The sequence below is a fragment of the Lissotriton helveticus genome, chromosome 5_1 (genome assembly GCF_964261635.1).
Source record: "Lissotriton helveticus chromosome 5_1, aLisHel1.1, whole genome shotgun sequence".
NCBI lineage: Eukaryota > Metazoa > Chordata > Amphibia > Caudata > Salamandridae > Lissotriton > Lissotriton helveticus.
Genome location: NC_136065.1, coordinates 691459573 through 691477406, shown reverse-complemented (window position 1 = coordinate 691477406; position 17834 = coordinate 691459573). Strand labels below are relative to the sequence as shown.

Below are 17834 nucleotides of genomic sequence, written 5' to 3'. Positions count from 1 at the left end.
CAGACCCTGACTGGAGCTTTATGAGACGCCCACGTTTCACGTTTCTGAAGTTAAATACAGAATTGTTTCTACTACTACCGCCTCATCACGCTAGAGAGACGAGGTCTGCTGATAAAAGCCTCCTTTACCAACTCCCTGAGCCTCCCAGCTATTCGTGCCTTCATCTCCTTCACTGATCAATCAGTTAAAATAAGAAATAAGCTCGGTCGTACAATAAGCACGAAATAAGTATGGGTGTGATTAATCATTCAAAACAGATCATGGTTTTTGTACTAGGAGATGCATATGGTCAGTATAATGACAGTTGATGCTTTTTACCTTTCTTTTCACAAGGACAGTTTTTTTTTTTTACATGGAACAGTGGAATGGTACAAATTCCCCTTCGTTATTTCCCGCAACCCTAAACAACCAGACTGTAATACATCACTTTATGGATGAGTGTTCAATGACTGCACACTGAATGATTACAAAACATGCATTTGCAATGCAATAGGGCTCGCATTTGCGCGAGTTTAAGCTATTGGCATTGTAAATGACAATGTCTTGTATTCATCTGTTTTGAAAACTACCACAAATAAAAGACATTGGCATTTACAATGCCAATAGCTCAAACTATTGCAAACGTGACACCTATTGAATTGCAAATGTGTTTTTGTTATGCAGCCGAGTGATGAAATTTGCACACCGCTATTGCCATTTGTATGGGTAAGCTGACAAAAAAAAAAAAAGAATGTTACTGTGTGTAATGAAACCAGGGCTTATGTAAAGCGGTGGAGATCACTTTTTCATGACGCGGAGGCTAAAAAGGAGTGGGAAATCAATATACAGTGTAAAGAGGTCTCTACCTCGGAGGGGTGGTGGGGGAGGGTAAGTGGGAGGGGTGAGATGGTGTTGGGCACGGGAGATTGGGGAGATGAGCTATGGGTGAGATGACTAAAAAAAGAATGTTACCTTGTGCAATGAAACGGCTCAATGACTTCCCTGTATAGTACAGCAAAACAACTGGCGGAAAAACACCTCTATGAGCAAGATGCGCGCCACCCCTCCTCAGGTGTGCGGCCGCTAATGGCTAGAACTCCGATAAAAAGAAAAGATGGTGGCCGCTATAGTTAAAGCAGACCTCGCTGGCAATGTAAATAAATAAAGGAGTGCATCCTCTAGTTAAATCGGACAGTGCTGGCAAGGTAAATAAAGAAAGGAGCGCGGCCCCTATAGCCAAACCAGATCGCGCTGGCAACGTAAAGAAAGAAAAGAGTTCAGCTTTAATAGTTAATGCAGACCACACTGCCATAAAAATTAAAATGTCGATGAAAAGGTGCAAGCTGTTTTTTTTTTTTAAATATGACACGTTCGCCATTACTAAACAAGCTAGTTTTGTAAATGTGACGCGTCCGCCATTACTAAAAAAAATATATAAAAGCGGGCGCCTTGCTGCGTTACAGGAAAGTATGCCATGGGTGGAATAGGAGAAATCATTCAAGAAAGTAGTGCTCATAGACTAAAACATAATGAGTAACAACTCAAGTAAAAGGGACAGTACTGATGGGAGGTTACAAATGTGTACAATGGGGGATTAAGGAGGGACTACTAAGCCTATTCAGGAATCAAAAACAATCACTTAGAAAAGACAGTAACAGGATCCAACTGAAAAGATGGGTGGAGCATCAAGTACCTTAATACAGCATGCTTCGCAGAGCAGTACATGTGTTGCCCGGGCTCGACCTAAAAATGAAAACTTCTTCAAAATGAAAAAATTCCCCCATGAGATCTTTTGGCGACCAATGTAAAAAGTAAAAGATGCCAACAATTCTTTGGAAGAGGGTGGATTATCATGCAGTGTAAATTGTGTCAGCCATAATCCATACTTCCAGCACTGCCTCTTCTAAAGCATCAGGCTTCTCCAACGAGTAGCTCATGAGCTACAGGTAGCTCTCCAGCTAACTTAATGTACCCCTCCTTTGTGCAGTCCAGTCAACTAAATTTCAAACGTTTGCTTGGTTGAATTATTATTTGGAAGCCAAATTTTAAAGTGTGTATTTGCATCGAAATTGTATTTTCAGGGGAAAAAAATGATATTTGGAGGAAAATAGGTGAGTTTGCAAAATATATTTAAAGCTGATATTTGAGTGAAATCATGTGGCAGTTAGGAACGTAATACTAACAATATTATTGTAGCTATGGCTGTTATGCATTACCCATTAAAGGCATTCTAAATTGACAAAGCGTTTTATTTTTAACATTACAGCTGACAACCCTCCTGATGCAGTGATGATCACTGCTGGTGATCTTGCATAGGGTGGCCACTGTGGTAATCTTGTGAGATGTGGCCCCTATTGCAAAACTAGTAGTAGAAGCTCACAATTATATTCATTGAACAAAAGTAGCTTTTATTAGAGAAAAGGTTCGAGCCCCCTGATCTAACTGTACGTGTCCATAATAATGTGTAACTAGTTACTACTCTACAGAGTGACCACAGGGCCCGAAGGTGACCAACTTTTTTGTAATTCATGGATCTGCATTTTAGAACATTACCATTAAGGACGCTGTACATCAATGAGAAGAAGATAGATTTGAATTAAGCAAAAAAGACACGAAATTACAATTTGTGTGTTCATTGAGGACAAACCTAACAGATATGTCCTGCGACATGAGCAGTCATGGTTGATCAGGAAGGTAGTGGGACCAGATACAGAGATTTGTGCAATTTAATGCTGCTACAAATCACATAAATCTGCTTTCATCTTGCTGGAAAGAAAATTAAAACACTTTCAACTACAGGCGTGATGCTGTAAAAAGCGGACAATTGGGTGTAGATAAACCTACAAGCAAGGAGTCATATTTGTGTACAAAAGTGTATTGCATTAATATATATATTTATTTTTTGAAGTTTTGGTACTTAACGCGTAGCTTCTTAAACGAGACAGATTCACATACCACTTGTACAAAGCATTTTAACAATGTATAAATCAATAAAGTGAAAAGCTTCATTTAGATTATTTAGGCAACTAATATATTTTAAAGGTATGTAGCATAATAGTTCTAACCCGGATGTGTCCTCACAATAACCAAAGAACACTAATGGTAAAGAAAGTGGAGTGTCTTTGTGGGACCTCTTCTGCTCTTGCACTGCAGAAGAGAAAAACATCAAAGAATCTGGACTAAGAAAGACCAAGTATTACTACAGCCAAACAAAAATACTCTGGGACTTCGGAACCCAGTTCTCACCATCAAAAGCCTGTGTATGTTGTCAGTGAACCTGGGGTGTTTAGAAAATACTTGTTGCCCAGACACGACAAGAACATAAAGAACTTCACTGAAACCAAGAATTGCTTCAGATTCCACCATCTTATATTGATCTATAGACCCACACGTGGTGTTAAAATTATCTCTGTGCGGGCATGCACTCTCAAACTAAATTACAGCCAATCAGCTCACCACTCCCATCACTGACCGTAAAAATAAAACCACCAGACTCTTGGTCGGATACCTAATGCGATTGTAGGATCACAGTTATCCTTTTCAACTGGAATGAATGCATAAACTCTAATTTCAAACAAAGTAGAGTAACTATTGTGTCTGTCAAGTAAGAAAGACCTCGTTAGGTTAGGGGTAGACGTGCACAACAGGCGAAGAAAACGATCTACAACACAACTGGCGATATTTAACTATATGATTTTTCTCGAAATTTGCACTTTAGTTCGGTGGCCCATCATAATCTGTTGCTGTATCATTGCAAGTGCAAATGGGAATCTGTAGCTGAAACCAATTACACTGCTGTGCTTTCACTGCAAACAGACATGGAATTTTGAGTGCCAATTTGTTTTGCAGGCTTCAAATCAAGGCTCCTGACTCCACACTCGGTACAAACGTGGGGTACTGTTTAAAGCAAACTTCATTTTTTAATGTTGACACGAGGGTACACAACTTCTCCAAGTGATGTGGATTGGTTCAGATGGAGCTCAGTGGGCCAATATTAGCTGCTGGTGGAAGTAGATCAGAAAGTAGTGTATGTGTGTTTGTTTCTCACAGTCAAGAATGAATAAGGCAAAAATTTAATATGCTACATAAATACACTTCTGTTAAAACCCACGGCGATTTGGCGAGTGGGGAGAAAATAGCAGACTACGTTATCTGCTAGTTTAGACGGCAGATAAAATTGATGCGGTCTTCATATTAGTCTATTACACTATATGTTATGTTTCAGCTACAACAGTTGCTGAATACCCAGATGTCAATTGAACGGTTATATAAAACACCAACCATGTTTCAGGGTGTTTTACAGTGAGAACAAGCAGTAGTTATTAAAGTGCCAATATCTGTTAAACAGCCATTATTCCACCTATGACAAAACTAACTTGTAAGGTGAACGAATAGAGATATGTTAAAATTGCCGTATGATTGTTGTCCGAACTCACAGCTTCCATTTTGAAGTCTGAAAGAAGGGTCAATTTCTGACTGTGCTTTGAGGAATAAACACCAATTCCTTAGTTGCTTGTCTTTCAATGGTGGACTAGTAAAGCTTCAAATGGGAGTAAATGTGGGAGTTGCTTGGTCTAGCCACGTGGACTGCTACATTTTAGATCCATTCAATCAGAAATGTTAGGAGTTCTGGTAAAAAAAATATTGCCGTATCCAGGTTCAAGGATATTACTAGTGACAGAAGCTCTAAATGATGTATTGTCGATAGTTGAAGTCCAACACAAAATCTTTATAATCTTCTCTCTCAATGCTGGTCTAGGACGCTCAACTAAATAAGTTAAGCAACATAAAATATTATATTTTTTGCCACAGACAACCATCAGCAAGAAACTGATTTGGGTACTCTGGTTTCTTTTAGTAATATGCAACTAAGGGAATGTTATGATGCCAGTGACATCTAAGCATGACACGCAAGAACATTTTTATTTTCTTGAGGCACACTGTTAAAGGGATCAGATGAAACTTATTTTAACATGCACATTTTTCTAGTGCACATTTATTAGGAAAAACGTATTACAGTGACGCGAACAGTCATGAATTACTGAATGTCTAGAGTATGTAAGCGCTGTAAAAAGTCCTAGAGATATTTCATGCTCCCATGTTATTGAATTTTCCTAATTAGGGGATACTGTGGCGCAGGGAACCCCCTACTTTAGCAGCTGAATAGGGGGCTCCAACTGGACCTGATAAGCTGGAGGTCCACAGAAACATTCATTGTTTATGGGTCTCTTCCGTCTGCAGACAAAATGCGGACACATGGCACTGCTAAGAATTACCATGAGAGAGTGTTGTGGGGCTTCAGTGGACATGCTGAGGGATGGGAACACAATGAACAACAATTAAATAGTGGGAAATGCAGAGAGAGGAACACATTGGAAAACAATGAGCATGAAAGAAAAAGTACAGAAAAGAGACAAGGATAGCTAGATGCACAGTGAAAACAACAGAAAGAAAAAGGAAGGGTGACAGGAAGGAAATAGGAAAGGAGAGATGGAGGAGAAAAAGGTTACAAGAATGAGTGGATGGAAGAGTTAAAGGATTGGCTGGTAAAAAGTGTGAATGGCTGGAAGTATGGAAGAATGCCCAGATGCAGAGTGAATGGATGCATGGTTAAAAAACAGATGAATACATGAACATTGATAGGTGGATGGGGAAAAGGTGGATGGATGGGGCAATGGGTAGGTATGTCGAAAGGTGGAGGTATGGACAGGGGAATGGATAAATAGGAGGGTGAAAAGAACGCTTATTAGTAGGGTCGCATCCACACGTTTTGCACGCTCGGTCTTATTAAAGGTATATTTCAAGTGGGAGGGGCTTTAATTTTCCAGCTACTCCTTTGAGAGGCTATCACATCTTCTCAGGATTCTGATGAGGCACAAAGGTTTAACCAAAACCCACCTCGAAAAATAACCAATTTTTCCTGCACACTCACAGCACCCACTTCTCTCTCCTATGGGGAATTCTCCTGCTTCTTAGGTACAGCTTAGGAAACTCTTCCTGCTTACTCTTCAAAAATAAATTTGTTTCTGCATCTCTCTTGCCTACAATAAATCGATCATAATACTGTATACAGTACCCCATGTAATAGTTTTGTTTAGGGACTCCTTTAAGCGTATTGTATGAAATGTAAAGATACTTACTTCATCAGCTGGCAAAAAAGAAAGGCTGATCTGGCCTTGCGGGGGTTCATACTTTAACTGTAGGCAACAAAATCTTCAACTTGCTGAATGAATCACTTTCTCTATTATGTTGAGTGTGTCTACCAAGCACCCGCCTCGTCAAAATTTGTCGGGCTTCCGCTTTAAAGCTATAAGCTGGTCGTGTTTCAGTTTTGACTATTCATGCATCATCCAATTACATCTTCTATTACTGTATCATTTTTTTGACATGGTTATCCCATAAACTATAGTCTCTTATTGAGAATGCATGCATGGCAGAAAATAAAGAACAGCGATGCTTCTTTAGCTAACATCAGCCTGAAAATGCTCAACACCTCTTTCACCCAATAAAAATGCCCGTCTCCCAAAAAGGTCAAATTTATCTCAATTATCAGAGAAGAGAATCTAGGAATGAACTGTTTACAAACCTCAACAAGCATTGGAAATGCAATAGGTCTCGCATTAGGAAAGTTTGAGCTATTGGTCTTATAAATGTTATTTTTTTATTTATGTGTTGTTTTTTAAAATAGCTAAAATAATAGCTTTGTCATTTACAATGCCAATAGTTATAACTTTCGCAAATGTGACACCTATAGCATTTGTAATGCAACATGTTTTGTATTTACGTGACTTAGATGTATTGATAGTACAAATAACAATGGCTTTTAATTTTTTTAAATAATTAATACTTAAATAATTTATTTAATTTGTAATGTCAATAGCTTTAAGTTTTGTAAATAACTTTTGTGAAGATTATGTTCAGTGTTTTTTATTGTTTAGAAAATCCAAGAACAGAAGTGAAAAATTAACATCTTTTTGTGATTTGTAATAAAGCTTGTAAGCTTGAAAGGTGAGAGGGTGAGCGAGGGTCAGGGGTGCGAGGGTGGGTGAGGGGGTGTGTGAAGGTGAGAGGGGGTGTGAGGGTGAGGGGGTAAGTGAGGGTGAGAGGGTGGGTGAGGGTGAGCGGGTGTGTGAGGGTGAGGGGGTAAGTGAGGGTGAGGGGGTAAGTGAGGGTGAGGGGGTAAGTGAGGGTGAGGGGGTAAGTGAGGGTGAGGGGGTAAGTGAGGGTGAGAGGGTGGGAGAGGGTCAGGGGTGCGAGGGTCAGGGGGTGTGTGAGGGTGAGCGGGGGTGTGAGGGTGAGGGGGGCGAGAGGGGGTGTAAGGGTGAGGGGGGTGTGAGGGTGAGTGAGGGTGTTTGAGGGTGAGTGAGGGAGGATGAGGGGGTGTTAGGTTGAGGGGGTTTGAGGGTGAGGGTGTGTGAGAGTGGGGTGAGTGGGGTGTGTGAGGGTGTGAGGGTGAGTGAGGGTGTGTGAGGGTGAGGGGGGTGAGGGTGAGTGAGAGTGTATATGGGGTGAGAGGGTGTGTGAGGGTGAGGGGGTGAGAGGGTGTATGAGGGCGAGGGGTGAGAGGGTGTATGAGGGTGAGAGGATGTGTGAGGGTGAGAGGTTGTGTGAGGGTGAGAGGTTGTGTGAGGGTGAGAGGGTGTGTGAGGGTGAGAGGGTGTGTGAGGGTGAGGGGGTAAGTGAGGGTGAGAGGGTGGGTGGGGGTAAGTGAGGGTGAGAGAGGGTCAGGGGTGCGAGGGTGTGTGAGGGTGAGGGTGTGTGAATATAAGCCCATGGGGGCGGCATGATAAACACACGTATTACGTGTCTTGCGAACTAGCGAGTTCCCAAAACATTTTTTTGTTCAAGATCTAAAGCTTTACAGCAGTCAATTGATTACAAGCAGTCTGCAATGGGCATGAAACTAGGACTGCACGTGTTAGTCTTATTTGACCCGCAGTATACCGCACTTGCAATACCCCATGTAAAATGAATACTCAACAGCGTCCACTGTTACGATTGTTAAGTTTGTACCATTATAAAGTCTGTCTTCACTGTTGACACCGAGGTGTGTCACATGATTAATTTAAACATTTTGTTTTTGTGCATTCACATTACTCGGTTTCAAGGAGCAGCCGCTCCGAAACACGTAGAGTGACTGCAATAAAGAATCACACATAAGGATATCGTATGGCCACGGTGTGTTGTTTTCATTGATTTGGGATGACAACACTGTTTGGATACGTAGGGGCTCGCACCCCCGCCATGGCCCGCCATTGCAAGCGGCGTGGGTTTCTTTGCAACAGAATTGTTTGATTGAGTGAAGAGTAACCTCTGCCCACCCCTGTACTCGAGAAGGACAGGGCAGCACGGACCCGCAATCCTGGCACCAGCAACAATGGAGTTGCGGAACTGGGACACCTGAACAAATACCCCGGGTGAGTGCTCAAGCACGCTTGCCGACAGCAGCACCAGTGTAATTAAAGACGAGAAGGGGCAAATGGAGTCTGAAAACTGACGGCGGAGTTGATCTTCAGACATCCTTAGAGCGCGAGCGTGCTTTACAGCGCATAAGTTTCAAGAAATACACTATAATGGCAATGTGTCATAATGCAAAACTAAACAAGTATTGAGAGCCTGGTGGGGGGGGGGCGAGGGAGCCAGCGAGTGGGAGGGATGGGGGAAAGGAGCAGATGGGGTGTGAGTGAGGGGCAGTGAAACCGGCAGTGAAAAAAGCTTTGCTGTGGCGGGGGGGTGGGGAGCATTCCTTTGACGACTGATGCGGCGGGCGGCGGAGCGGCAGCCTTTCCTTGAAGTCTGAGGTGGTTACAGCGCATAAGTTTCAAGAAATACACTATAATGGCAATGTGTCATAATGCGAAACTAAACAAGTATTGAGAGCCTGGTGGGGGGGGGCGAGGGAGCCAGCGAGTGGGAGGGATGGGGGAAAGGAGCATATGGGGATGGGGTGTGAGTGAGGGGCAGTGAAACCGGCAGTGAAAAAAGCTTTGCTGTGGCGGGGGGTGGGGAGCATTCCTTTGACGACTGATGCGGCGGGCGGCGGAGCGGCAGCCTTTCCTTGAAGTCTGAGGTGGCGGGCACGTGATAGGCTGGCAGCACTGTAAACAAGTCTTTGGAGGAGGGCTGATTACGGTACAAATATCTGGCATACCTTTCATATAAAAAGTAAATAGTACATGTTCTAACACGGCGGGCAGGGGAGGGGGCGGAGCGGGTAAAAAAAAAAATCAAGACGGAGGGAAAGGCAGATAAGGGGAGGGGGGAGGAGAAATGCGACACGGCGGGCAGGGGAGGGGGCGGAGCGGGGAGAGGGTGTGAAAACAGCAGGGGCCTGGAGTGCGGCTGAGGGAACTGATGTGCACGCGCTTTTAAGCTCAATGCACATGCGCATTGAGCTTAAAAGTCACGGGCACTGCAAGGAATCGCCACGATTCCTTGCTTGTTGTTTAAAGAGTGGTTAAGCCGCAATAGTCTCGCAAGCTCGATGCGCATGCGCATCGACAGGCGAGACCTAAAAATGATAAACACACTTCTTCAATAGCATGTTGTCAAAAACGACTTACTTCGCTTGTGATGATGCAGCTTAAGGCTAAATGAGATGCAAATCTTACAGCGTTAAAAAAAGAAATGGCCATTTCGAGGAAGGACCGACTCACAGTTTTGCTGAACCCTTGAACTATCTCTTGATACATTCAACTATGAGGTACTGCATCATTAAGGAAATGTATTAGCAGTTCATTTTGTTCCATTAGATAAATACAAACCACCATCTACAAATCTGCTGTTCTAGATGCCTGCGACTTTCCCCAAATGGAGGGGTGCCGGGAAACAGCCACTACAATGCGGCCGTTTCCACGCAAGCTTTTACCACGCATGCATTAGAACGCATGCGTGGTTACCACGAAAGCCTTTACCACGCATACCTTTACTACAAGATGCATAGTAAAGGCATGTGTGATAAAGGCAACAAAAAAAAAAAAAGAGCGTGAGAATAAAAAGGGTAGGGTCTCCCCGCTCCCCCCCAAAAAAACGAAAATTAAGTGACGAAGTGGAGGCAAGCGGCGACGTTAGAGAGGAAACGGAAAGAAACGTTTGCTTCCTTTTTACGACGTAGGACGTCATCAAAGAAGATGAAGGAGCGGAGACGACGTGAAGAGGGAAGGGGAATTTTTTTTTTTTTATTGAGGGTTAAGGGCAGGGGTAATTAGACGAAGGTTTGGGGGCCGGTGGGGGACACGCAAGGGTACAGGGAAGGGGTATAACCTTTCCCAAGAGTATGCCCTTACCATGCATAAATTTACAACGAAAATCAATGTAAATCTGCGTGGTAAAGGAATATTCCTGGAAAAGGTTATGCAGGAAAAAAAGCATTCCGTTGTAACGCATGCGTTTAAGCTCTGTGCTGGCAAGTAAGATAATGCCAGAACACGTGTTAGCCACTCAGCACTGCGCTATTCAGTTGATTACAGCTCTAGAAGACACAGTTAATTAACAAATGTAACCCAACAGAAAGCACACATTACTAAATCTTGATCCTTATGCGCTACTGTTCTGTAAATACGAAGCTTGCTGCTCTTATAGTTAATGGATAATAATTTCTTCTAAGCAAAGGTCTTCTCTCCCCACCAAGGTTTTGCAGCATCCTGGTGTTTAAAATAACTCACAAAGTCAGTGCTTGGTCAGTATATCCGTTAGTTCCGTTTGTGATTTTGGAAGGTGAGAAGTAGAAAAGTGTGTACATCAAGCTTCATGTTCATTTACCAGTTTATGTGACCAGTGTTCCTGGTGTATGTGATTGTACCAGCATCCCGAAATAGACTGATAAAATATACGGCCCATATTTGCAACTAGTGGAGCTGCGTATGATGCTGCCATATCTGTACTATCTGATACGTTTTGGCACGCTGGTGGCTGCAGGATCATGCACCCCAACAGACGGTTTGGACTTAGTAGTATTGGTGCCACTTGTGTAATTTATTTTGGCTGAGTACTGTGGTGGTAATCTTTGAGTTTGATTGGTACTGGCCTTCATCTTGTAAATTATTATCCCAATCCGTAAGGTCTTGGCATATCCCTCTGTCTGACTGTCAAGTGTCTACAGTTGTCTTCTTATTCCGAGCACTTAGGGTGAACTATTGCTGGGGAGAGAACATATGGCAACTCTCCTGTTTAGCCCTGCTTGAGCCAGAACCCCAACTTCTGCCATGGACCCCTCAATCCCACTAACCATAATGCCAGGAATCACACTTGATATTATGAACTTCTGAAGGAATCGCTAGCCGTCCCTTCCTCAGGCGTCTTGGTCAGCAACTTAAAGAATTGCATATTTAATACCAGTGAACCTTGTCCTAGAGAGACAAATTAATATTAATTGCAAAACAGCTCCATTATTATATCAACCCTAAACTGGTACGTACTTTGCCTTAAAATCTATGTGTACAACAAAAAACACTGGTCCCCAGTAACAATACTTCAGTTGCAAAGAATTAAATGGTGAATAAAATGCATTTATTTTTATTGGGATCGTAATGCAGTCTACTTTAAAACCACGTACCCTATATGATTTCTGAGAATTTGCTCTACGAGTCGTGCAGCTCGTGTTTGTTGATACACTTGTTGATCACTATTTATTCATCTTTTGAGTGTATCAACTCTAAAGAAAGCACCGAGCACGTTTATTGTGCACCAATAACCACTGTGCAGCTATGCATCTTGAAATTGTTTTTCATAAACTTCTTTGAATAAATTGTATTCACAATTTGGTTCTTTGCATCTAAAGTATTGTTAATAGGGACCAGTGTGTTTTTGATATAGTTATTACCCCAGGTCCCTAGTGATCCTTGGCTCTCCATTGTTGAAATGTAAACTCTATATGGACAATTAGACTAAGGCAGCAGCTTCAACAGCACATATTCCAAAATTTTACTTCCAACAGTATTGCAACTGCATTACTGGGCCCTTGCTGATTTCTGTATGCTCCCGATTTCATTACAAAATGTCATCTGTGACCCCGACTGAGGCAACAACAGGCCACATATCGTAAAGTATATAGAGAGAGACTTTGGGGCAGAAGTATATATATCTATCTCAATGCTTCAGTGTTGACATTATCTGAGAATTCCCTGCACTGAAGTTAATGAGTAATCCCATGGTGGGAGATAGCTTAGAGTGCAGGGTAAGGAACTCTGTATTTTTTTACTACAAGGTTTCTAGGAGAAAAGATGCTTTATCAACAAGCTCCACGTCTCAAGGAACAGGACCACACAAAAAAGCAAGTTGAATTTTTGGGTGCTTAACAGTGAAAAACTGAGATGAACCAAGAATTTACTTTGCAATTACAAGTTCTTCAATGTTTGGACGTATGTATACTCAAGCTTAAGGCTAGGGGATGTTGCTGAACTGCGAACGATAGCTTCTATGTTCATTTATGTTGTTTTGCCCAGATCGAACAGTCAATTAAAACTACATTTAGCGATCTGTAAGTGTGGCAGATAGGCAATGTGTGTGATACTCAATTTTACAGTTTCACTGCAACGAAGAACAATATCACGGTAGAAGACTTCAAAACCTGGCAATGGCTAAGGAAAAAAAATTGAAAGAACTGTACACAAACCGAAGGAGGTTAATGAGTCAATACAATAAACCAATAACTGGCTAAAAGCAGCAACACCAATGCAAGCTGTGACGGTAATTAGAAGGCCTTCCTTAACAGCTTTAATGAAGAGTAGGTAAGAAACGTAGTCTAAAATCATCTTTATTGAGAACCACTCAATAATATTAAATCCAAAAGTATTACTGCTACTGGTTGTCTAAATACTGCTTGACAATGTAAACTCCTGCGTCAAAATAATAACAATACAATAGGTAATAGACAGTTTTTCCTGGCTGCTGCTATAAACTGAAAACAACCCCGGTTGTTATGAGAGTAGAGACACACTGCTCCATCGCTACAATACATATCAGTTTGCAGTTAGTAATCTCTCAAACTGCATATGCACTCCCACCCACACAGAAATAGTACTGAGACTTCCTCCTTTCTATCTATGTTTGCATCTGTTTCTCACTAGAGCTAGGGGTTGCACACGCTTCCCCTGGCACAGTCGTACTCCTTTAACATACTGGAGGCTACGCTTGCCCCCGTCTCACACCGCCCACTGAAGCCCCCCGAGACACTCGGGTGTAACCCCACCCTCTCGCAGATGCTGGACTGCCGGGGCAGCACACATGGACCTTGGAATGCCAGGGAGTGCACGCGCGCCTCTTACGCTGAATAAGAAAGCCGCTGCACGGCTCGCCTACCCCGCCTGCCCCGAGTGGAATCCCTTTCTGAAAAAAATGCACCATAGAAACATTAACCCTGACGACACCTTGCAAGAGGCTGGCATGCGGAGAGAACGCTGCGATCGCCGCCCATCGCTCTCTTCCCGTCAGACACACGATAGGCTTGGAGCCACGAGAGGCACTTGGGAAAGGTCTGGTCGTATACGAAGGCTCCTGCTATAGTTTTTTTTTTGCAGTTTTATATAGCTTGAATTCGACTCGAAGGTAATGGAGCACTTTACACGAGCACCAATTATGTTACACAAGGATACATTCATTTTTGGGAGGCACCGGGAGATTAGGTAATTTGCCCATAATCACAGGATGTTGAGCCTACTAAAGGATCCATCAACTTCTGATTACGGGTTACTGAAGGACTTGTAATGCAGTCTGTGCTCTGGGAGAGTTTTACCCTGCCATCAAGTCCAATGGAACAGTATTTGAAATGTGCGGCAGTGTCCGACTGCAACACCACACATGCCGCCGGAGCTTCACGCAGAAACTTTAAACCACAGCCCCTCATCTGTTACTCGTTATGTAGTGATATGTGCGACAGGGGCGTGTGGCAAAATTAAGGGTGAGTTTGTGGCACATTTTTAAATGAGGGCGGTCGCTCTACGCGCATGACGTTGACATTCCAAGCATCGACTCTTTAGGCTAGAACCAACATCGTTCTTAGTGACGATATGAATGTGACGGGTTCAAATCCAGGTACTGCCATCCCACCCTTTCATCCAGTCAAGGTCAACCAAAAAACAACAGGCAGTCCCGTAAGAGCTCACCAGAGAGGGGGATCATGTACTTTCGATCAAAGCTCTATAGCGCATTCCAGTTGGAGAAGCTAATCAACAACCAGTCAACCGTCAATGGCTCAGGTTTCATCATCGGGGCGGCCCCACAAAGCAGGCACATCATTACATTATTGACATTTCAAGGGCGGGGCCTTGTAGTACACTTTACACACTGGAACCACCACTCCTCTGCCCCTCCCCTACAGGAAGGCTCTGACACGCTCCACACCCCCTCCCGGGAGCTCCTGCCCGGCCGGTGGTGCAGCAGGCGAGAGGCAGTCTTGACTTCTTCGCCAGTCTCTGGGCCACTTAGATTCCTGTGGGAATCCAAAAAGGCCGTAATAATATTAAAAAAGTGCCCATTATAAACATTCAGCCCAAAAAACTAGCACGTCAGTGGTCTGTTGTCTACTGAGCTCGGCCAACGTGTTACTGACATTCGAAATAATGATATTCGTTTAACACAGTATGGAAAAGAAACGAACCTTTTTTAATTTTCTGAACTGGTAAAATCAATCAAGTACGTCAATATCATAGAACTCAGTTATAAGGCATTTTGTGTAACACAGACCAATGCTGCTCGACAATATTACATTCAGTATTAAAAGCGCAAGGAAAACGACAGTGAAAAAGATTTGTTGACATTACTAAACTTGAGGGGATATTTTTTTTCTTTGCAGGGAGGGGGGCACTCGGTGGACCTCAGGCAGGCCCATCCTTAAGCCCCCCCACGATTCGTGAGCACCTGGAGGCTTTTACCGCTTGAACATCCAGGGGTGGGGCCAGGGTTTCTGTCAACTCCCTCCCCACAGACCCTGTGCCTGCAGGCTTCCTTGGCCTCACTCACCGTCCTGTGCTGCCGCTGCCTGACGCCCAGCCCTGGGAAGCCGGCCGCCACCAGCGCTGCCCCGCCGCCGCAGCCCCCATGTGTGTGACTCCTGCCGGTGAGCAGTAGGAGCCGCGATCTACCTGCAGCAGCCGCCATCTCTCAACTGGAAGCGCTCGCCCAGTCAAGCAACGCGGCGCAGTGGGGTTAATGGAAGGGCGTGGCCAGGGCACGCCGCTCAAACTAGGTGGTGGCCAATCTGAGGGCTGTAGAGGCGGGGTCGAGTAGGCGTCTTGGGTCGATGGGGAAGATGGAAGGGCGGAACCCAAGAGGGAGGTGCTTGTTCTCCAGTATGCTCGCTTGTCACGCCCGTTACAGTATATTATGGGCAGGCTCAAGGCTGAGGAGCTGAGAGCTTCCAAGGTTGAGTTTTCTGCAGTGCTCAGCAGGACTGTACCGGTCCCGACGTCTCAGGCATCCTTGCCTGGTCGGCCTGTCAGGGTAGGGTGTCCCCCGTCTACTATAGAACACGCAGCAGAAGCCTTCACTGTCATTCATAATAAAATACCGACGTTATAATCACGTCATGGTACTGCTCACGTTACAGCACGGGTAATAGTGACACCAAGCAAGAGAAAAATACACTAGTCTTACTTTACGATTAAAAACATTGTACGACAATTTCTTAAATTGGTAAGCACGGACTTCATAAATGAAAATTGTCAAATGGCAATTTCCCTATTTGAAGCATATTTATTTGTAGATCATGTGTAATATAATTGTATTTGTAATTATATTTGATTAGCTCGTACTACCCCTGGCGAGGCGTTGATATTAATATACAAAGTTTTAATCTAATTTTTGTAATAAAGTCAACATTTTTATTAGTATGTGCTTTCACAGAATTATTTTCTGTTAATTTGTGGTATACCCTTAGTACCTAGAGACAGTGGAGCAACAGGATATGCTATTATTGCCTATCATAAGTGGGTATCTATATGGCAAAGTGTTGTTATATTGGTTTTATTATAGAACTTCTACTGTTCATAAAGTCTGTTAAAGCTTACCCTAATCATTCCAGATAAGTCTTCCAGATCAGCTATTGTATATCCTAAATCACCATTATCTAAAAACTATGCATCACATCAGTATTAAAAATCACCCCACAAAGGGGTCGATTCCGATCCGGTAAAATGCGCTCCGAATCGTCGTACGGAGCGTTTTTTCCCCGTACGAATCGTACCTGTAAACGTCCCGTACGTACGACGAAGTACGATTCGTACGTACTCCGTACGAGTCGTACAAGACACCGTACGACTCTAATCTCCGTACGATTCTCCCTCGGAACCCGCTGTACGCGACATCTGTACGGTTCGCGGCTGGTTTTTACGACCCAGCAAGTACGATACGTGTCGGGTACGCACCGTACGACCCTTTTTCTACGGGAGCTGAAAACAGCCGTAAAAGCAGAGTTCGCGCCTAGGTGTATGAGCCGTACCCCATGTACGATCGGTGTACGAGCCGTACCCCATGTACGATCGGTGTACGAGCCGTACCCCATGTACGATCGGCATACGAGCCGTACCCCATGTACGATCGGTGTACGAGCCGTACCCTCATTGTACGATCGGCGTACGAGCCGTACCCCTATTGTACGATCGGTACAATGGGGGTACGGCTCGTACACCGATCGTACAATGGGGGTACGGCTCGTACGCCGATCGTACAATGGGGGTACGGCTCGTACACCGATCGTACAATGGGGGTACGGCTCGTACACCGATCGTACAATGGGGGTACGGCTCGTACACCGATCGTACAATGGGGGTACGGCTCGTACACCCCATGATCACAGGGTTACGGTGCGTACCCCTGCGATTATGGGGGGTACGGACCGTACGGTGTGTATGTGTTTGTGTGCTTTTCTGTACGACTCGCCCTTACCTGACGTGGACCGTACGAATCACGTCCTCATACCCCGGTCCGGATCGTACTCGTCGGGTCGTACGGCATGTGTACGAGTCGTACGGTATGTGTACGAGTCGTACGGTTCACGGTTTCAGCCTTGCAATACGTACGGATCGCGACGATTCGGACGGATTCACGGAATACGGATCGTACTTCGCGACTCGGACGGACGGGTACGATTCGTACGGAGAGGGCTCCGGATACAGATCGTACGGATGTTTTTTTTCCCGAATCGGAATCGACCCCAAAGAGTAGTCTGTACATGTAAAGTCACTAAATCATTCAGTATTTATATACAATATATAAATATATATTTCTTATATATCATTTTTGTTTGTGTAACTAAGTGATAAAGGGAAGCATAAAGACCAGTCACTTAGGAATTTCGTCCATTAGTCTATGTCGATCAGGGAATGGAGGAAGAGAGACAATGGGGGGAGGGTAGGGGGGGTAGCGGGGAGTTATATGTCATGGGTACATCGCATCAGAAATATATCTCTTTACAAAAATATGTATTCATACCCTATATCGATTCTTGTCGAATAAGAAAAAACTATAGAGGAATATATCCTGCAAAGAGAAAGTAATACATTGAAATAAGTTCTATATCGATTGCTGTAAGATAAGGTCACATTATCAAGGAGTTATCATACATGCAGGAAATCATAGGTTATCATGAGTGTTAGTTCCTATTAGGGATCTATTTATTGCTTCTATCATGTGCCTAAGAACTATTGAAGTTTGTGAACAAAATTAAGACCCATTTATACAGCGTGCAGTCTCATAATTCAGCTTGCCTCACATTGACTTTACCTCAGTTCCCAGTTACCTCCCCTTGCATCATTCTGTATTGTTTCAGTCCCATGAAACCTAAAGCTCAGGTGTGAGTCCTGAGCCTCACAATCTTTTGTGTGTGCTGCAATAGGATATCTGTCATCGTGTTGTTTGAG

General features: G+C 43.8%; 1 protein-coding gene across 2 annotated transcripts in view; it reads right to left on the bottom strand.

Annotated features, from left to right (window-relative positions):
- The window catches only part of MCU (mitochondrial calcium uniporter), a 786648-nt gene extending 771543 nt beyond the window's left edge, over nt 1-15105 (bottom strand). For both annotated transcript variants that reach the window (XM_078643082.1, XM_078643083.1), the window contains exon 1: nt 14938-15105. In XM_078643082.1, coding sequence (XP_078499208.1) covers nt 14938-15075 — 138 coding nt within the window. In that variant the 5' untranslated portion in view covers nt 15076-15105. The remainder of the gene's footprint in view (nt 1-14937) is intronic.
- Nucleotides 15106-17834: the final 2729 nt, after the last annotated feature.